The 22,777-nt window shown below is 39.0% G+C and overlaps 1 protein-coding gene across 2 annotated transcripts in view; it reads left to right on the top strand.

Annotated features, from left to right (window-relative positions):
• The first annotated feature begins 19,845 nt into the window (after positions 1-19,845).
• Positions 19,846-22,777, top strand: part of vstm2b (V-set and transmembrane domain containing 2B) — a 36,578-nt gene continuing 33,646 nt past the window's right edge. For both annotated transcript variants that reach the window (XM_052028526.1, XM_052028525.1), the window contains exons 1-2: positions 19,846-20,594; positions 21,248-21,435. In XM_052028526.1, coding sequence (XP_051884486.1) covers positions 20,522-20,594; positions 21,248-21,435 — 261 coding nt within the window. In that variant the 5' untranslated portion in view covers positions 19,846-20,521. The remainder of the gene's footprint in view (positions 20,595-21,247; positions 21,436-22,777) is intronic.

Genomic DNA, 22,777 nt, shown 5'->3' with positions numbered 1-22,777 from the left:
TTGTAAGACAATTATGCCAATAGTGAACCAGTTGGAGTACACTGGCAGCCCCTATTAAATTGGAAGGGATAAGGTAGGGAATTATGAAATCAGATTTTAAAAAAAGAGATAGCAACTAGCTATCTGTGTCTTGCTTTAATTCTTTATTTCACAAAACAGCAAAAAGTAGAAAATAACAAGTATCAGTAAGATAGATAAGATGGGAATCCTGTTCTTTCTAACTTTTGTCAATATTGGATTGAAAATTTCAGTGGATAATTGTTGAATTTGAAGACGTTATCTAACGTGAGGTTCAGTAGAATTAAAAAAGTTACCTTAAAAATTAGAGCTATCTAAACAAAATATGCAAATAGACTAAGCAATGATAGATGAAGCTAAGTGCAGGCAATTTGAAAAGTAGATGATGCAGGTACGCCATGAATAATGTTGAAATGACAAAGAACGAGCTTAAATAAAAGACTTGGGGATCATGTTAGACACAACACTCAACATGGCCACCAACGCAGAGGCAAAATTATTCATGGCAGTAGCCTATTACTAATGGCATTAGAAAATTGATCTATACTTTCTTTAAAAAAGTCAGAAGTTGGGATCCAACCTTACAAATGTTATGGTCAGACCACACCTTAAACATTGCACCTGGCTTTGGCCAGAGGGACAAGGGGGACATTCATGCAAAGGATTGTAGACAGAAGCCACAAAGCTGGTTTTTAACATCAGCAGCCTGTGAAACACGCACAGGACACGAACATGCTTTTTGAGCTTGGAAAAGATGGTGTTTTTATAGAAGTACGGAAGGTAATAAATTCTATGGAAAATTTACTTGGAATAGCACTTTATATTAAACTATAAAAATAAAACAAGGGGAAAATAATTTTAAAGAGAGAAGATATTTCAGAATTGATTACAAGAGGTTTTTTTTACAGCAAGAGTGATCAAGACATAAAGAGACTCAGTCATTTGAAGTGAAAACCATATAATTGCTTAAGAAATGTAGGTACTTAAGTGCTAAGATCACTTAACTTTTCAGATAATAATACCAAAATTGATGGTATAGTGGACAGTGAAGAAGATTGTCTAATGTTACAACAGGACGTAGATCAAGTGGGAAAATGGGAAAGGGAATGGTTGTGGAATTTAACTCAGACAAATGCGAGGTGATGCATTTTGGGAAGTTAAACCAGGTCAGGACATACTTAATGAATGGCAAGGACTTGGATGTTGAAGAGAGAGACCTTTGAGTACAAGTACATAGTACCCTGAAAAGAGCTGGTAAAGAAGGCACATGGCATGCCTGCCTTCATCGGCCCAGACATTGAGCAGAAAACTTGCGAGGTCATGTTACAGTTGTACAAAATGTTGGTTGGGCCACACTTGGAGTACTGTATGCAGTTCTGTCCCACCACACTACAGGAAAGATGTGACTAAGCTAGAGAGGTTGCAGAAAAAATTCACAAGAATGTGGCCTGGATTGGAGGGCTTGAGGAATAAGGAGAGATCGGACAGGCTTAGTTTGTTTTCCATGGAGTAAAGGAGGCTGAGAAGTGACATGATAGATGTATGTACAGTTATTGAGAAGGATAGATAGCCAGTATCATCTGGACATGATGTGCTAAAGGGCCTGTTTTCTATGCTGCACAAACTCTATCACTCTATGACTCTAAACAAATGGACCTTACATTTTGGATCAGGTGGTGTTCTGGACAAACCTTAATTAAATAATTTGATCAGACTTCTTTTACCAAAACCATTTGTGTTACTCTCTGTCATGCCTAATCTAAAAAAAACTGTTATTGACCAACCTTCTTATCTAAACAAAAGTCTTCATATCCATTTTGACAAATAAGTCTCCCACACAAACTTTGTGATCAGTTTGTATCAATACTTATTTTTGGAAACATTTACTATTAGAATTGACTTGATGACTGCTTCAATAACCCAAGATGTTTCTATCAAAACCAAGAACTAAAAAGTAATTGATACCAATTTGGAAATAAATGCAAATAAATTAAATGAATAAAATATATTGCTCTCTTGATAAAATAAATGGATGGTGCAACCTTATATTTTTGTAAAGAATGCTGTTTCAAGCAAGTTGGAAATTTTATCCAATGAAAACATTCAAACATATTTAACACAATTTGCCTTTTAACAACCTAGTGACTTCCCGAGTCAAGAACACAGTATCGAGGTGCTGTTTGAAGGCAGTTAATTACTAATGCTGCAGTATAACTCCAACTTTTTTTGCATGAAAGCAATTAAAAAAATGGTAAATAAATGTTGTTTCTTGGTGTCTCTTTCCCAGCATTTTGCTCACTAAAGCAAGATGTTTCAACTTTGGCCTATTTTCTTCTTATATTTGATAATCTTGACCAATAAAAACCAGTAGGTCAGATTGAATGCATTCTATTGTTGATTCACTGGTCAATCAGCAGTTTACCTCTCCACCAATACCTCTTCCCAGATTATAAATATGCAATAAAGGGCATCTAATATTGAAAGTGCTGTCTAGTCTAGACTTTGTGATAATCATATGTGATTATCAGACTGTACATTTGTGAAATAAATACTTTTTCAGGACAAGGTCAAATACATCAAAGAAAGGTTACTGGCATTCTGAAGGGAAAGGTTATGGAGCCACTGAAACATATAGTTTATTTGTGTCCTTTTTTTTCCAAGAAGTTATCTCAACTAGCTGTTTATCAGTTTGGGTGCAGGACCAGCTATTATCAGAATCAATTCCTAGGAGTTACCTGAAAAACAAAGGCATCCTTGTGACTCAAGCATGAAGAATTCCACTGACACTAATGATGGAAACAAAAACAAATAAAATTTCACACATGGAGCCTAGACATATAAAAGCCACCATGTACACAAATTCTGACCGCTCAGTTGGAGGAGCATGAGACAGTGGTTTTAATTCAGAAGAGAGGGATTGATTCAAGAGACGACTGGAGAGAGAGCTATTTATTGGGACAGGCTTTGTTTAAACAGGACCGGGATAAGAGTCCCGATGAATTAGATAACCAGAAGGCAAATGGCCAGAAGCATAAATATGGGAGGAAATTGCATCCAAAAAATTATAAATGTAAAGGGAAAAGTCAAAGTCAAGGTCATAGGCCTTGGCTTAATGAATATTCTTGTGTGACAGGAATGACAAAGTTTAATGGTGAGAATGCATTAGTCAAAGTCAACGTAGTGAAAAAAAGAATTAAAATTAAATCTCTCTGCAGAAAGCATTCATAACACAATAGATGAAAAAAAATCACACAAATAGGTTTGATCGAATAACTATTACAGAGACATGATTGTGTGTTAAACAAGATTAGGAATGAAATATTCTGAGATACTTGACATTAAGGAAAAACTAACAAAATGTCAAATACATGGACATAACCTTGAAAACAAAGCAAAGCACAAAGACCATGGTGAAGCTCGACTTTGGCCCAGAAGAACAGAAAGTAGATTCAGGACATAAGAGACAAAATATACAGAATACATATTGGGAGTGGTTTACAATACCCATGCCACCCCATACCTCTGCAACCCCACACAGCCCAGTACTAATGAGGACACTTGACTAAGAAAATAGAATAACTAAGGTAACACAATAATCATGAGAGGTGCTTTTATATTTATTCAATTAACAGATTTTGGCATCAGCGATAAGACCAAAATTTATACCCCTTAATGACCACCCTTGAATAGGTGATGATAAGCCACTTTATTGAACTGCTGCAGTTTATCTGGTGAAGGTATTCTCACAGTGCTTCTGAGCAGGGAGTTTCAGGATTAAACACTTACATTTCCATGTCTGGAGCAGGTCCAGTTTAGAGGGAAACCTGCAGCTACTGATGTTTCCAGGCAACTGTGTTTGTGAGATGTGTCAAAGGAACCAAGACAAATCACTGCAGTGCATTTTCATGGTGGTACATGGTGGGTGGGTACTAATTGAGCAGCTTTCGTTGTCTTGATGTTGAGCTTCATCATAAGAAGAAAGTGTTCCATCATATTACTCATTTGTCCATTGTCGATGGCGGAAAGTCATTGGGGTGTCAAGTGATGATTCACAAACAACAGTATAACCGGCCTCTGGACTGCACTTGTAGCCACGGTATTTATGTGGCTGGTGCTTATGAGTTTCTGATCATTGGTGACCCCTAGAATTTTGATGGTGGGGTACTCAATGATGGTAATATCATTGTCAAGAGTAGGTGGTTAGACTTTTTTATTGAAGATGGCATTGCCTGGCATTTGTGGGGTATGAAGATTATTTTCCATTTATCAGCCCGTGGCTGAATGTTGTCTCATAGCCACAGTATTTATGTGGCTGGTGCCTACAGCATGTAGCCATGGACTGCTACATTTTCTGAGGAGCTGCAAATGGAATTGAACATTGTGCAATCATCAGGGAACACTGCTGAGCTTATGATGGAAGGAAGGTCATTGATGAAGCAGTTGATTGGGTTTTGGACTTTGCCCTAAGGAGTTCCTGCAGTGATCCCTGGTGTGAAATTGGTTGAGCTCCAACAAACACAATCATCTTCCTTTATGTGGAGTATAGCTCTAACCACTAGAGTGTTTTCCCTTGATGCCTGACTTCAGTTTTAACATAGCTGCTTGATGCTGCACCTGATCAAATGCTGCCTCAATATCAGGGCCAGTCACTTTCCCCTCACTTCTGCAATCTGATGCTTTGGTCCAAGTTCAGAATTAAGTTTGGAATGGAGTCCAGGGCCAAATGGTCCTTGCAAAAACTAAACAGGATATTGGTGAGGCACGGCAGTGTAGTGGTTGGCGTAATGCTATTACAGTGCCAGTGACCCGGGTTCAATTCCGGCCACTGTCTGTAAGGAGTTTGTACGTTTTCCCTGTGTCTGCGTGGGTTTCCTCCAGGTGCTCAGGTTTCCTCCCACATTCCAAAGATGTATGGGTTAGGAAGTTGTGGGTATGCTATGTTGGCACCGGAAACGTGGCGACACTTGTGGGCTGCTCCCAGAACACTCTACGCAAAAGATGTATTTCACTGTGTGTTTCGATGTACATGTGACTAATAAAGATATCTTATCTTATCTTATTGGTGAGTAAGTGTTATTTGGACAGTCACTAGTTTGACTGGAGTCATCCTACTTATTGTGGACAAAACAAACCTGGATAAGTTTACCACATTTTTCTATAGATACTAGTATTGTGATTGCACTGAAACAGCTTGCCATAAGGTATGATGAGTACTGAAGTACAAGTTTTTAATACTACAGCTAGGATCATGCTATTGTTTAATTAGACACTAGGCAGTAAAAGAGTGGCCTTCACTGTGAGGTCTGAGAGTAAGTGGCAGTGCTGAACCTAAGAGAATATCAGCTTTAGATCTGTCAGGACAAAATAATTAATTGCTATCAGGCATTTGGTTCTGACTAAACCATTATCAAACCCTTTCAGGCAATGAAAACAAATAGGATTTATCAAAAGTAATCAATTGCTTGGCTTTTTGCAATTTTTCCATTATTGAATCCTCTGAACAAGGTTCCCATATTTGCTTTGTCTTGAATGAGTGTTGATTGCTGACCTGCCATAAGTATAACAGAGTCCTTGTTATCCCAGGGATTGTGTACAGCATCAGCTCAATTTGCTGCCCAAATATTTATTGAATAAGTACCTGCTTCATCATTAAGAATTTAAGAAAATAATAATGTTGTTATGACCAATATTTTGAAGTACTCAGAATCAAGGGGATTTGGAGACGTAACCTGGAAAGCAAAAGCTGAAGCATTGGGTGGAGTGGGAGTGGGGGATGTCATTGTTTAATCAGGAAAGCTTTGAATTGCTGCTATTATCTTTTAATCTCATAAGATTTACCAACTGGGGAAAAACTATTAGCATGAATATTACTGAACAGTAAGTGTTGCTTTTGCCAGCAACATACACATCTCATAAAATGAATTTTAAAAAATAAATAGAGTGAGATTGCCTTTTAAAAAATGCTGCATCCTTTAGCACACGTTCCCAACCCTGACAGCTTTCTGAAAGTGTTGAAGAATTTATTGCACAAAGTTTCAAAGCTTGAGTCAAGCCTTGGTGCCTAAGGAAGAAAATGGAATTGTATCATTTGAAATTGATTTTTATTAAAGATGAAGGATATGTTTCTTACCTTTGGTGGACAAGTACTATCAGTGTAAGAAATATTGGAGTTATCATACTTAACAAACGAGAACCAAGGACTGAAACTACCATTCTGCAGACATCCTAGATTGTGTATAATAACTGTACAGACTTAGATGTCAAACATTGTTTACTGGAACTGATGTCTGGTCTTTCTCCTGCAAAAAGGAATGTCTTACTGGAATCAGTGTAGTTTGATTATTATTAACAATACAATTTAAACCCATAAAAGTCTTTCCCTTGGGTTACAGAGGGACATATTTTCACTGACATTAGCAGTCAACTGACAGGCAGAAAGAGTTGCACAAAAGCAACAAAAATACCTACATTATGTCTGCATTCATCACTGCTCTAAGCAAAACGACATTGGGGACCATTAACAAAAGATAAAACAAAAAAATGTTAATTATTTACTGGGTGATTATTATGCTAAATATTCAGAATTCCATAGAGAATGATGAAAGAAATAAATCAATACGAAACGCCTAAAGTTGAGAGCTTTAGGTCAGGTCAGATGTAGAATTGAGGAGTTTAGCAAAGGGCAGAATTTCAAATCACCACAGCTGTGACAGGGGTGAACAGTATAAGTTTATTCTCCTGAACTACCACATAAGCAAAGAGAATTTTATATATCTGCCAGGTGGAGTGGGGAAGTTACATTGAGGGTACTGAGGTATAGAAGATATCAAACTCAACAGAATGCCTACCATGAGAGTCAACCACATGTGTGTGACAGAGAAGTCCATGAGTTGCCACAGGCACAACAGAGAGAATGAAAGAAATGTGTCACCTGTTGCAGGAGCAGCAGCACACAATGCAGTGAAACTTGCACTGGCTTCAACATTTGTGCAATTGGAAGCATATCAGGAGCTTATAGTTTTCTTTGCATTACTCCATTAAAGAGGCAACTGTTGCCTGGCAACCATCACACATTCCACTACATATACTTACTGGTTTCCTATGGTGTAGGACATGTTTAACTTACATCCGTGCTTCACTAATTAGATGACAAGGCATTTGTCTATTTAAGCATAACAATATATTGCCACACATGTTGAGTTTTAATGCAGCTCATCTACAGTGATTATTCATAATATTAAACAGAAAGTAACAGAGAGTAAAATAATAAATTAAAAAAAACAACCAGGCACCAAAATGGAGAGCCACCAACATTAGGTAGACTCAGGATTTAGACTGTTCAGTTAGTTATGGTGTCGCACCATTTGAGGTTTTAAAATAATAGGTAGAAGTTATTGCAAAGTTTAAGACAACACATAAGATATAAACCAAAATCTCACCAATGTTAATAAAACCACCACCATAAAAACCAAAACTACATTAACAAATAATTAAACTAACACCATATCAAAAGTCCATAAACAAATCTGAAAAATCAATAGTTTCTAAAAGGGCAACCCTTGAAACTTGCACAGTGAAAGATTTAAACTTGGTGATCCTGAGAAAGCTCATGACTAAGTCATTTTCTGGGAACATTTCCACCCCCCCCCCCCCCACACACCAATAATAAAATCAAAGATCACTGACTTGACATTGCATCTATCCCTGATGGCTTCCTCCAGTTGACAGTGTTGTGATGACTTTTCAATGCTGGCTGTGCCCAATGACCCCAAGCTATCTTCATATCTAATAGAAACATCAACTACAGCGGTCCTATTCTCCTAGATGAAAATGGCATCAGGTATCCACATCTCACCAGCAACATCTAGAAACTTCGGCTCCTTAAAAACAGTAAAACCAGCAAGGGAAGCCTTGCATAAGATCTCCAAAATCTGGTTGTGGAGCTTCATCCTTGGCTGTTTTACAGAATGGCATCTGTCTTAAACATGCCCTGATGCCTCCTTGGCTGACCCATATCTCCTGCACCTTCTGTTTATACCAGACCTGGTGAGTACAGTGTTGTTCTTTACTGGGCATGTATTCAATCTTAAAAGCTAGGTAGTAATAAAATCAGATTGCCTTAAAGGTACAAAACCCCTTATCCAACTGTTTGATGGGATACTGTTCTTAAAATAACTCACCCCAACATCCTGATGAGGCATTCAGATCCCCATCTCGAATTCAATACCTTGCCCATTGTTAGGGTTTATGCTAATGTCAATTGCAGTAGACTCATCATATACTACGTTATCGACGAAAGTCCTAGCTCTCAAACATGTTAAACTCTTATACCTTAAAATCAAATTGTCTAAGTTGATCCCAGCAAATCTGAAAGACAGAGATGGTAGCTGTCTTAAAACCCTTCTATTTCTTACTAATTGATACTGGAATCTCTACTTTCAACTTGGGGACCCCTGAACCTCCATCCCTTATCCTCAAAAATAAAATCCTATTATTCACACAACGAAGGTGTAAAATACCTTTAACATTATTTCTAATAATCTTGTCCATCCTGAGCAATGTAATTTGGGATGCCTCATTTAAAAATAATAAATAAAAAAATCTTAAGAACAAAATAAGTCTTAAAAATATCCAGTTTCTGGACTGGCTCCAACCTAGTCCTGGATAAATTCCTTAACCATTCAAGTTTATTTATCCCCCCCCCCCCCCCCCTTTGCAGAACAACCTACTCCTAGGTAAATCCTGGTGCCTAAATTTTTTCAAAGATACCTGGAATAATACAATTGAGCTCTCTGCCATTCAAAATCCATTCCTTAGCAGAGTTTTATTTTCAGATGCTGTATAAAAACCCAATGTTTTATTGACATTGATTTCAAGGCCAGTCGTACTACAGAATTTTTCTAGGACCTTGAGATTTTTAGAACGTCCTTGTGAAAATCATTCACAAGGGCAATATCATCAGCAAACGCCAAGTGTGGGCAATAAAAATTGTCCTTCCCTAAATAAAAACACACCCACCCCTAATGAGTGAACATAATAAAATATCCATTACGATGTTAAATTTAATGAGGGGTAAGCGGGTCACCCTGCTTCACCCTGCTTATGATGGTGATGAGTCCAATTTTGGCCTTACCATTCTCAATAAAAGTTGTTGGGGTCGAATATAGGTTGGAGTTAAGGTTGATAAGATGGATGTCAACCCCTATCCAGCCCAAAGCTTTAATGATAAGCCTTTGGCTGATGAAGTCAAAGGCCTTGCCTAGATCTAAAAAAACAACTGCAAGGTCTATCTTGTTCCCCTTGGCCCACATCATAGGGTTATTTAATATTGTAATGTTTTGATTACAACTGGGGGTTTTTGTCAGATGTTCAGGGTGATCACATCAGCCAATCATTTTGCCAAGACTTTTGTAAACACCCATAATATTATTGACCCAAATGATAATGGAGCTCCATTTAATTGGCTTGTTGGACATAGAAATGAGAACTATGTGACTGTTCTTAATATTAGGTGGAATGTTGCCACATTTAACCCAAGAGGAGTACATTTGGACTAAAACGTTGAAGCCCATCTTAACAACCTCACCCAAAGACATGCAGTCCGCCTGTCTTTTTCATGCATAATAGGAAGACTAATAACACATCAACTTACAAATAGTGTTGTTCAAATTACAAATCCCAGCAACCCACAGAAAACCTATACCTAGAAACAAAACATTTTGCAGAAGGAAAAATTGGTGACTGGTTCCTCAGAATTATAAACTAAAACTTTGCATCTGCATCCCAAGAGAATACAATATATATTGTAAGCTATGAAGGCAAACCAGGGCCTTCACTGAACATTTTTGGAGGCACTAAAGCAGTGCTTTAGATGCTATATGTCACAGCGGTCAACAGAATGACAGCAATCGGTGATTAGTTCAGGGTTGGCAGCCAGAGTTCTGGACCATTGATCTAACAACATAAGTTTTAATTGCACCATGGCAGCAAAGGAATTTAGATTCAAGTAATTAAAAAAGTCAGGAATTTTTTTTTAAAAGCTAGCAGCTGTAATTGTTTAATTACCAGATTGTTATAAAAACCCATCTGGTTCATTCATGTCCCTCAGGAAAGGAATTCTTCCATCTTTATCTGGTCTGGAATGTATGTGGCTCCGGACCCACCAACATAGTTGACAACTGCTTCCTCAGTTCAGGGGCAATTAGGGATGAATACTAAATGTTGTCAATGCCTATGACATCAGTATTACATGAACAAATAAATAAGCTGCAACTTCACGGATGGTGTATTTCCACATTATATTTTACTTCAGATTTCCAAAATGTGCAGTGTTTCTGCACCTCTCATTTCCACAGTTATTTTTACCTCTTCTGTTCTCATTCATCACCTTTTATTTTCACTTCCTCCAATCTGATTGGCTACCATCATCAAGACTTCTTCACCACTCCTAGGTACACCACTGCCATTTGTGTCACCTGGATTCTTCTGGTCTCTAGCATGTGATGGAAACCCCCACCCCTTCCCCTTCTCTGCAATTTAAAACGTACTCCCTAGTTCTGATGAATGGTCATTGATCTGAAGTGTTAAACTTGTTTCTTTCTCCAAAATGTTGCCTGACTGCTGAGTACTTCCAGCATTTCTGCTTTTATTTCAGCACCTACAATGCTTTGTTTATTGAATAAAAATAAAATTGCCTATGGCAGAAGCCTCACTGAGGTGTTGAATGGAGAACCAGAACTAGAGTTACATGCAGCAAAGCGGCTACAGCAGGCAGAGGGTCAGGAAGTGACAGTTTAAACCCAAAGATCCATTATTCTGTATTGGCTGCACAAGGGAAGCATTACACATTGCAACATATATTAAAAATGAAAGGTCTTTACACGTTTCATTGCCTTGGTGTGCTTGTTTAAACTGTTTCTGCAACAGAATTGCCCTTTGTGTGGAATGACATACTGCATCAATAGCAAAATACTGCAGATCTTGGAAAGCTAAAATAAAAACAAAAACATTGTGTAAATTCTCAGCAAATCAGGAAGCTGCTGTGGAGACAAAAGAGATCAGATGTTTCAGGTCAATTTTCATTTCTGTTGACTTTCTTTGACATATTGTGCATATACACTGAGCAAACATTAGCTGAGGGAGTGTTGTGGTGAACTGCACCAGCAAATGGTGAGCAGCATGGGATACAGGCAGTCTGCTACTATTATCTGCAACTAACCAACCCTATAATCTGATTTGCCTTTAGTGGGTTCACTCATTTCAGACAGTTCCTATAGACCTTAATCTGGCCCATAAAATAACACAGAAGAGCCATTGATGAGTAATAATTGATTGCTATCAAGGGACATCACACGTTGGAATCCTTATTTTCTGAATTACTACTGGCCTATGTGAACACTGAATATTGGCCATCTGTAAAATTTCCAAAAGCCTCCCTTATTGTTGCAAACACAATTCTCCCAACACATAAACCTAGATATAACAACAATTAGAACTAGAACAATGAAGCCTCCATTGCAATGGTCAGGAAGATGTTCCAACTATGCCAAGGATTGGGTTACTAAGAGTATTATTGGGCTCAGCCAAGTCTTCCTTCCAAGTGTATGAAAGGTTGTTAAACTTTGATTGGGGATTCCAATGACAAGAAAGACCAAAATATTTAAATTAACCAGATCCCAGTACATTCACCAAAGTCAGTACCAAAGCTTCAGATATGCAAAAATCCAGTCCTGCCAAAATTATACCAACAATCATAAATGAGAGGATACTCTGAATGCCTTGGAGCTCAAAATCTTTGCCACATATTGGCATATACAAACAGATTACCATACAAGGTCTTAATGGGTAAAATGGCCTCAACATTCAGCATTCCTTAATTTTCCTTTATTTACATAGTTGCTTTGATGCTTATGTAATGTCAAATGAGTGATTATCATAAGTGTTTCATGATTCACTACTCTTCTTGCTTCCTAACATTCAGCCAAATTACAGATTTCAATGCTGTACTCTGCTTCTATATTATTGGGGAACCATAAATAAAATGGAACATTTAGCCACCTTTGACTGAAAAAAACATGGTTTAAGTAGTTTAATTACAGTTGGTTCTTCTTAAAATTCTTAATTTCTTAAGATATCTGCCATTTGCTAAATTCATGGATGATGTGCTATATTTATATTGTGCTTTCTGTTCTAGGTAATAAGGAATATCAACACATATGCCAGGACAAAAACTATTGCCCAGGGCTTTCTGGACATAGCCTTATTTACTGCAAATGCGTCACAAATGAAACATCTCCTGGAACAAGGTCCAGGGATTCGGTTTTACTATTTTCTATTGGTTCTATTGGTGCGTATGCAAATGCCTTTTATTTTGTGGTGTTATTAAGATGATGTGTTCAGAAACAATTGCATATGATGATGTGACTATTGAAAGTAATCCATAGTTTTGATTATGCAACAGCAACCTATAAACATAACACCACACCTAGAAAGCCAAATTTATTTAAAAGTGTCTGGTATATTTGAGTTTTCATAACCCAGGAGTACAAATTCAAATCACAAATTATATAGCTGATCCATTAAAATCTGGTCATTTGAGGGACAGGATTTTTTTAGAATGTGACTATCAAATTTGCTGCATTGTTGTAAAAACAAAAGCAATTCACCACCATTCTCAAGGGAAAAGAGGTTTCCAATCTTGTCTAATATTATCATCATGTGACCTCTAAAATCCTTAATGCCTCTTGGTTGCTAGAATACATCACTCAGTTGTAAAAGCATTTATTATAAACAGTGAATGTTAGTATCACCCAGATGCCAAGGACAAATTTTAATAAAATTTAATTTGGTTCTATCTATGTAAGGTACGTATACAACTAAAAGTCTCTATAGATTTTTCATGTATTAAGTAGATTGATGTAGTATGGGTTTGACCATTCTATATTTGAATAAACTTTTTTTAAACCAGCCGATAAGCCAATTCATTTCCTTTTAAACTTCTCAGTTTCTAAGAAATGTACAGACAGAAATGCAAGGTCCATCTTGAAACAAAGCAATTTAATAAAGTTTTAAGAACATTGCACTAAATCTTAGCATGCATCAGTGATAAAGTCTTTTTGCATCTAGATTGGTTAGTAAAATTTCAAGCAATATGATGGGTACTTTATAACATCATATACTGCAGGTTTTGTCCAATGTAACATTTGTTCTCTTACAGTGCATCTCCATCATACTTCAGTTGATTGTTGCAGCCCTGTTAATTTATAAAGGATCAAAGAACATAGAATGCGATGATCCTGAGCGCAGGCTCAGTGACAGGTATATTGGTTCTTGCCATATATACAGAACTTGTTTCTTGAAGATTTGTCTTGTCTTTCACTTTGTACCTCTTATGTTAGGATTTAACTTGAAGCAGTCAAGAATTTCTTGTATCACTAGCAAAGCTGATTAAGAGTGTGGGGACAGAGTTGCTTTGGGTAACTGAGTTAATTGCATTATCTGAGTATTGAAACTGAGTTAACTGAGTTATCGGCATGAAAAATCATGGGATTTCAAGGGCAGGTAACATCCTGCACAAATCAAATCACCATGATCTTTTGCAAAGACATTTTAAAAATTTGCAACACGTGCCATCCCCATGCACAATGTTAACCACCTCCATCTTCACATCAGATCAAGGTAAATGGATGAATCTGGCACATTAGGCCTTCTAAGGGACTTTTCATATTAAGGTATGTGTTTAGCTGCAATTGAGTTAATAAGCACCACCTTAAAATGTTTAAGTATAAAGGTAACTTTAGTGTTCAGGTTACTGTTTCAGACTTTTATATTTTTTCTTTCCACCCAAATACAGCCATTAAAATAACAGTAATAACTTTTAACTTTACTACCCCTTTAAAATTATTAGGCTAAGACTTTCACAGCAGCTCCTACTGAAAATGGTACTCAATAAATAGCAGTTGGACTTCAAGTCAAGGATGTAATACAGTCCAAATGTGTTGACAGGTAACAGCTTGGATTTGATGCTGCATTATCACCACAACCCAAAAGAAAGAATAAGTCACTTGGAGTTTTTTTTGTTTCACTTATATTCACAACCATTGAGGAATTAACTGTAGAACAATTATTTAAAACCTACCTCTTCATGTATCTGAAACATTTCATCAGATTTCATAACATCAATCAAAACTTCTTCAGCTTCTATTTCTGACCTAATTTTTAATGTATAATTTTCAGTCAGAAAGCTCTTCCAGAATCATTTTTGAGTTATCCGGGCGATGAGTAAAACCTCAATGGTTATACAAGAAGAACCTAAGGCTGCAGCCACTGGATGAAAAGAAGGGTTTAACATTTTCCCACCACTATCATCAAAAAATACAAAATTACCTTTAAAGTTAAAGTGATTAAATAAGTCCTTGACCACAGAAAACAGTGACTCAAGTTGAATTCAAAGGCTGCTTCGGGGGATTGAGGGAGGGAATTTTTCTTTGAGAGAGGGAGAGTAAAAAGCTTTTTTTCCAGATATCAGTTGTGTTTTTTGAAATGACTGAAAGCTATTGATGGAAGTTCTTAAACATAAGCTATGGTAGGCTGCTATAACAGTAGCAGAGTACAAAGCATTAACAAAAACCATAAGTCATTGCCTGAGCAACTCAATATGTAGCAGGCCAACTCGCACAAAATGGATTGAAAGTTAACAAAAAACCCTAAAGCAATTACCTAGTTAACTCCAATTTAAATACATAATATCTAAATTTAAAATGTACTAAAATACTGAATTAAAGCTTCATCGTGAAAATTAGAGTAACAAGGTAAGTTTTTCACTGTACCTCGGTACAATTGACAATAATAAACCAACACCAATACCAATATAGTAAAAGTGCCAAGGCATTGAAATCATATTGTGCCATGTTTAATATAATATATATGAGACAGGGAGGGGGAAAGGGGCAATAAGAGGAGGATTCTCCCAAATGGGAAGAAGTAAGCCAAATAATGATGTTTTGGCTTGTGGTCATTTTAAAAATGAAGATTAACTTCCACCTTTATCATTTTTCAGTACTGCTACTCCATACCTGCATGATTTAAGTTCAGCAAGAATGGAAACTGGCATGTATAATAGCACCACATTATTATCACCTCATATAATAAACAGGGGTGGGGGAATTTCAGTTGTAAAACATATTTCAGATATACTTGCATAACTTGCCTTGGAAAATTCACACTTGGTATTGGACATTGTGCCAAGAATGCCAAATCACCCAATCTCAAGTTTACGTAAAGCAATTAGCATCTTATTTCACACCAGCAAATCCATGGATCCTATTCAAATAAAGTGCATATGCAACTGTCTATGCATTCGTATAAATAGCTATGTGTATTGTGCAGCAGCTGTTTAACTTTGGAAAAACCTCAGTAATGATTTGATATGAACATTTTCACACAATAATTGTCTTAACAGGATAGAATTTCACTGTAATTTTTAGATAAGAGAACCTGCAATATCACTTAGCTTTTTAATGCCTTGCATTTACCATGGAAATTTTTAAACTGTGGTCTCAGGATAAAGCTGTTGTCTCACTCCAGGGTGTTAGTAAAACAAATGCTGTGTTAATGGAGTCTGGAATAAGAAATCTTGCAAGTGGATATGCTAGATGTCCTCTGAATTGTACAGGAGATTAAATTATTTATTAAATGAAGCTGATAGGGGTTCTGCCAATTTAAATTAGATGTTGAAGATTATTATTTCCAGTGATGTCATTAACTTGCTTTGAGCCTCTGTGCACAGCCAATTATTAACAATGTTTAATTACATTGAACAACACATTATTTGGTTATTTATTTATTTGTTGTCGGGGGTCATAACTTGGGTTTCACAATTGGCTACTTCAGTTTAGGTAGTTATATATGAAGGGAAGATTTCTTCTTTGAGGTACTCTTAGCAAAGTCACAATGATTTGTGAAGAATTTCACCAGGTCATAGCTTCTTACATAGTGACTTTGAAGTTATCATTTGTTCAATACTTGAAAATATTATTATATTTCCTTTGAGCATTGAATCAAGCATTTCTTAAGTATTCATAGAATGAATGTAGAAAATAACAGGCAAACAACTGAGAGGTGCTTTTCCTGCATCTCACATTCTACAGTAAATATATTCAATGTCCTCCAAATGGTCTGACAGGGATGCCCATGGATCTTTGAGCTGGCACTGGGTTACTTACAAGTCAAGGTGCCACACCTTCTGGGTGTTTCCCATCCTGAATGACAGGAAAGTAGATGATAGTCTAGGACAACCATCCATCCCCAACCATATATACTGACTAGCTGCCATAGCTGGCCTCCTTCAGAAAAGTCTTGGTAATCCCAGGCGTAACAGCAATTTAACAATTAAACTCCTAAAAAAGATCACATTCAACATAAAGTCCTGGGCATATTTGCTTTTACACCTATTTTACCGATTTTGCCTGCCCACTAGACATTCCCAGGGACAATTTGGGAAAATCACCTTTATATTCTTCACTTACTTATCTTCAATAATAGTTCTGAATCTCAGAAGTTCTGTTTGTTGCACATGTGGATTTAGGTTTTCCATATTTCTGACTGGGCTCTGTGAGTGACCCTAATGATTTAACACTTACTTGTTCCAAATTGTGTGTAGGTTTATATCCATAACACAAACTTGCAGTGACTGCATTGAGGTTGTTTAAGCACATTGTACAAAGGATTCCTTCAGGCTGACAGATATGAATCCAAAAGGAACACATTTTACTACACTTCCAACCTTAATTGTTTGTTATTCTTTGATTACTAAATGAGCCCCTTGAATATTTATCACTCAGAATTAGATATTGCCAAAATTAATAACACCAAATATAAGGAATACTACAAAGCTACTTCCATTATGATGTTCTATTTGTCTTCAAGGATTTTTCCATAACAGTTACAATGGTACAACAGTGTCAAAGCATGGTTTGATCAAATGTGGTAGATTTGAACAACTTGGCAAAAATGAGGATAAATTGAGGAATATTAACCAACCTAGTGCAAAAGGATGATAGAGAAATAAACAAACTTGTAGGCACTGCAGCGACAAGGTCCCTGAAGCAAAATGGAAGTGGTCATCAAAGCCAACCAGCATATGATTTTTCGGGGGGAACAGGGTGAAGGAAGGAGTCTGGAACCAAACCACCACCGTTACTGTATGTGCTGTTCAATACTTAAAGGAATAAATGCTGATCTCGGTAAACAAAAAAGTAGTTAAGGACGGGGATGGTATTGTTCCATATACTACATCCTTTTGAGCATGAGACCTGCCACAAGCAATGCAAAATCAATGAGAGGATGTCTTCCACCATGTTCTTGTTTCCAAGTTCTTTCCTCTTCGGTTTCAGAGTACATCTGCTGAATAACATAGTAACTGGTTTGATACTGGTGATTACGGCCGTCAATGTCTTCATCACCTCATTCTGGTTCAGTCCTCCCCACTCCACGTCAGAGGAGCAGCGCCGAACTCAACTTGCCGCCTATACTAGATGTTGACCATTGCACACTGAAGCTGCTTCTGAAAATAAAGTGAATCTGTACAAGCAAATGACTCCATCAACTTATCCTTTTATTGTGTATTTTCCTCTCACTAGATATCGGTTTCCTTTTGCCACCTCTGTTGGTGATTTTGTTTTCACACAGAACAGAGAGAGGGCATCGCCGCGCTGTTACTGTGCAAGAATGGCTTAAATAATGTTCCGCACGAATGCCGTCGGGAGTGGAAATCTGAGAGATTATTGCAATTATCTGTTGACTCACAGATGTGGTAAACATAAAAGATGTTCATGTTAATCATCAGACTGAACCATTCTCAAAGTTCACTGCTAAAAGGGCACTGATTTACAGCCTACTTGACTAAAGCTGTACTTTGCCGGATTAATACAACTGCCTTCAGAAAGAGTGTTCTTTAGCTATCAAAGCATCTGGAATCCTTTGTGATAGGGTAGTTTGCTGTTTGTTCTGTTGCGGATGATATTTGTCAATATATCAAAAGCTCTCCTGAGTTTATTCCAGATACTAAAGCAATAGGCTGGCCGAGCGCGTGGATGATGTTTCCAAAAAGCCAAATGTATACTCTAAGCCAAAGTAACATACTACACATGCAGGAAATATATATATTGCTATTAAAATGCTGGAAAATACCTATCAGGTCAGTCAGCATTGATCTCTCACACCTTCCAGATCACTATCCTAATAGGATAACTTCTCTTCACAGGTGCTGAATGGTCTGCTGACCAGCGTTTGCTGTGATGTTTTGATATTAACTGATTTATATTCATCTGCCTAGTTAGAAATGCAATCCAACAGTCTGAACGTCAGCCGATTGAGCTTTGATATCAAATGAATTGTAAATCCTCAAAAAGATTAACCTTCGGGGATTATCAAGACATCAAACTCGCTCGCATATAAATATAAAATACTATTAGTGTTACAGGGCAAGAAAAAGAAAACAAAGCAGCTAACTTCTGGATGCTTTGCTGTAAAATTCCTATTGCATTAATAAGCCGCATTGGTTCCCAGACTAACGCTGAGGTCTCGGGGTACTGACCACTTCGAGCGGTCCTGGCTACCAAGCCCATGTGTGCTTGCTAAACTTGCTCGAAAAATGCATTCCCCTGAGCTGGCACTGTGAGATACGGTGGTTGCACCGAGTGTGTACGGGGATCCTGCACTCGCAATGGATCGAGCGCACAAAGAAATACAGGCATGTGCACCCGAATGTGAACAAGGGATTAACGCAAACTAGTAGCAGGATTAAAGGCAAAAGGAGCGATTTCCAATGGAACACTCTCTTGCTTTTCCATGCAGAAACTTCTCACTGCCGCTCCAATAAGGGGATGAAAGAGAAATTTATGAGCTTGTTGTATAATAATAGCCAGCCCGGCACATTCCATGATCATCAGATATCCGCTATCACGCTCTGTTAGCGGTGTTGATTGTGGTTTAAGACCTTTGAAGCAAAAACTTGGTTTAATACTCGCGCCCCAAAAGTAGCATGCGGCACAAGTGGGGGGAGGGGAGGGGTTTGTGCTGACTCGCAATCTGGTATCAATATTTACAATGGGGCACACACCTAAATCGTGTGATGTAAAGGATGTGGGACCTGTTTAAAACACCCTCTCTCAGATTGAGGATGAGGTGTAAAAAGGTACAGAATATACAAAACATTGACAACAAATTGCGTGGAACATAACCGGAGGTAAATGACAAATACGATCCCTTAATTGGAAAGATGGTTTTATCGGGATGGTGTATTTTATATTGGACCACCATCACCGCACTCAGTTGGATCATTCGACCTGGAGCAGAATTCTACAGTGAGAGAACGGGTGTCAACAGAAGGCAGTGGTCCCCTCCGTCTACACACATTGGCTGTGGATTGGAGAGAATGTCCTAATTCAGGTCGTGTGCTGATTAAAAGCGTCCTTTTACACTATCGTCAAAGCCAAAAGTCTGATTGAAATTCGCCTTCCTAATCCCAGCAGCTAAACATTTCTCCGTTTAAAATCTCCAGGCAGATCCACCGGTCTTATTCATTATCCCCGGGGCTGTCTGATTAGAGGATTCCCATAGCATCACAAGTCAGGATGCACCTTCACCAACATCTGTGTGCTAGCATTCCCCCGTGACGGGCCGATGTGGTGCTGATTCTGCACGAATGGCGCAGCCGAGGATTTACAACTCGGGATGTTTTGGGCTCCTTTGTCTCTCGATTACGTGAGACGTCAGTTGTATTCATTGCCCCGATAGGTTCAGGAGGGTGTTGATGTGGGAGCCGGTCGAGCTTGTGTGTATGTACGCGCGTGTGTGTTTTCCTCCCTCGCCCTGCCTGTTGGGTGGGATGTCGGTGTCGTTTTGTGTTGGGGCTGTCTGTAAGCGCAAGGTGTAAACCTGCTGCTACTCTCTGGAGATGCCCAGGATACTCCGTCGTCTCTCCAGCCGTTAACCCACACAGTCACAAGCGGAGAAGGAAAAGGCAAGATTCAACACCGGGAGACACATTTGTCTCAAGACCCCGGAGGATCGGTGAGGGCTTCCCGGGATCAGAGACTTGTTTCACATGGGGATGGGGGTCAGCGTGTCTAAACTGGAATCACTCCCCCGCCGCATCCATGCAACCACATGCAACCTCTTATTCTGGGAGAATTACCGGTGCTTCTAATCACACCTATTCCGAATATGAATTCAAGCAAGACGTGTTTGTGAGTTTGGGAGGCATCGTGGTCAAATACCAGAGGCTGCGTCTTACCACCAGGGGTGTACAGAAGGACGGGGTCCGATCAACTTGTCGATCGCGCTGTCCGTTCTCAGTTACACGGCGCTGAGTGTTCCACATTAGTAACCTTGGAGAGCGATATCTGAAGCTGTACGAACTGCGATGGGATTGCAGCACTCCGGAGGGCTCAAGATCTAACATCACCAGCGATTGTTCTGTACATTAAAAAGTCTCTATGAAATGGAAAATCGCGGGATCGCCAGTATTCTCTATTACCTGATGCTAAACGCGCCGCTTTTGCTCTGTGTAAACGGTGAGCTGTGTTTTGCAATTTATGCAAGCGTCTTGGTATTTTCGAGCTCTGCAAGTCTCGATGTCTTTGATCAAGCTGAGACCATGGAATCTATAGCAAATTAGCCACAAAAAGTATGTGCTGGAGACTTCTAAGTGGATGGAGAAAACGAGTAGCAAGTGTGGACTCTGTAATTTATGGAATTATTAATTTCAATGTCTGGTTGCTCCAGCTTTACAATGCTGGCGGTAACTTCCAAATACATTAACAGTTCTAGTTCTCGTAGTTGCACAATGTCCTGTTCAAAACTACCTAATGGTTGATAGAGCTATAATATTTCATCTATATGTAATTATTTTAATAGCATTTAATTTTCTTTTAAGTTGTAATGGGGGAACTGAGGTGACTAGGGCACTGTGAGGGCTTTGCGCGTTTTTAAAGTTGCAAAATATTGTGATTTTTTTTACTTGTAACTAAAATTAGTATATCTAAGAAATGATAGACCTACAGCGACTATTGTACCTGTTGTAGTCAAAGTTAATTTATGACTTAGGTGGAACTGCGGGAACAGGAGAGATGCAATCCTTGTGTTTCACTGAAGTCAGGCGAAACCTCACCAGAGATGTTTGTTAGCCACCGCTTTATAATTAGTTATCTTTTTTTCCTTCCGACAGCAAAATTTCTTGAAGTCCCCCAGGATGTGACTGCTAAAGAAGGGGACGACATTGAGATGTCTTGTGCGTTTCGAGCCAGCGGGACCACCTCGTATTCTCTGGAGATCCAGTGGTGGTATCTAAAGGAAGCCGCCAGAGAGCTGGCACATGGGCTAACGCTCGGCGCCCAGGGCAGCAACAGGGCCAAGGTGGGGGATTTGGACACGGTCCTCGGGGCGCTTGCGTTGCACTGGCGGATATGCCTTACATCCCGCGTCCTTTTGATATTACCTTCTATTATGGGAACCACGATAGGGTCATCGATGGGGAGTCAGCCACAGACCGTGCCCTGTCCCCCCAGCAACAATGAAAGGAGATGAGCCTGAGAAAGCTTGTGGTAGAAACATTTTCCCAAAACAGCATCCAGGGCATGGACAGCAGAACAATCCAGCAGTGCTGAAACAGACAAACAAACCTGTGCCTCCCAGTCGAGGTCCAGTCTGGGTCGTCAAGGACTTGCCTAAAGGCAATGTTTGGCGTAGCTCTTGACAAAGACTAGGCTGTGTAATTAGCATCCGTGTCAGGTTTCGGGTCCAAGACAATATTGAGGCAAATGGGCATTTTCCGGGAGCAGTACTTCTGATAGTAGCGGAAATCCAGGGCAGGTGCAAGTTTTAAGATCAAACTTCCAAAATAAACAGACCCAAAGCGGGTCTGAGGGCGTAATGCACGGTCCTGGGGAAGTCAAATGCCTGATTCGGGCGAGAACGGGCGGTGAAACGGCTTTTCTCAGGACAATTCCTTGCGTTAAACTGGAGGATCCTAGGACACGGACAGGAGGAGCCGTAACCCCCCAACATCAGGGTACCCCCAACATCAAGGTAGCCCCAACATTGATGGCGAGGGTAGACCTGGGAACATCAGGGTAGCATGGCCATTGACGGTGTAGGTAGACCTGGGGATGTCAGGGGAGCCTCGACATTGAGGGTGTGGATGGACCTGGAATAGCCCCGCCTGTGAAGGTGAGAATACACCTGGGAATGTCGGGATAGTCCGATGATAACTATCCCCACGTTAAAATATTCGACTGGATTAAAATCTTGATTCTGATTCTGACCCCAGTCACACTGGACATATCGTCCCGACGGTGGCTTGACGCACATAAATTATCAGGAACAAACTAAGTGCGGCCATGGACATGGGATCTTTCCAGCTTCGGTCTAAATCGGTAAAAGAAACGGGGACCAATCTTGGAATAAGATTGCAGTGAAAGGCGCGGGTTGTGGGCAGATCTGTGTCACGGCACCTTAAGCATATTATTCATTTCTCTGCCACCAGAAGCGTGCCGCTTCTAGAGTCCCGAAAGCCTGTATCAGTCATCCGCACACCATGTCATAGTCATAGAGTCATACAGCACGGAAACGGGCTTATGTAGGAGGGATGTCTTTAGCAGTGATATACATTGGATACAAATTTATAATTCTACGAACTCTATGAATACAGTATTACGTGTAATGCGATTGATGGCGTCAGTGGTTAATTTGAAAGCAG

The sequence above is a fragment of the Pristis pectinata genome, chromosome 13 (assembly GCF_009764475.1).
Source record: "Pristis pectinata isolate sPriPec2 chromosome 13, sPriPec2.1.pri, whole genome shotgun sequence".
Taxonomy (NCBI): domain Eukaryota; kingdom Metazoa; phylum Chordata; class Chondrichthyes; order Rhinopristiformes; family Pristidae; genus Pristis; species Pristis pectinata.
This window is presented reverse-complemented; position numbering and strand designations above follow the sequence as displayed.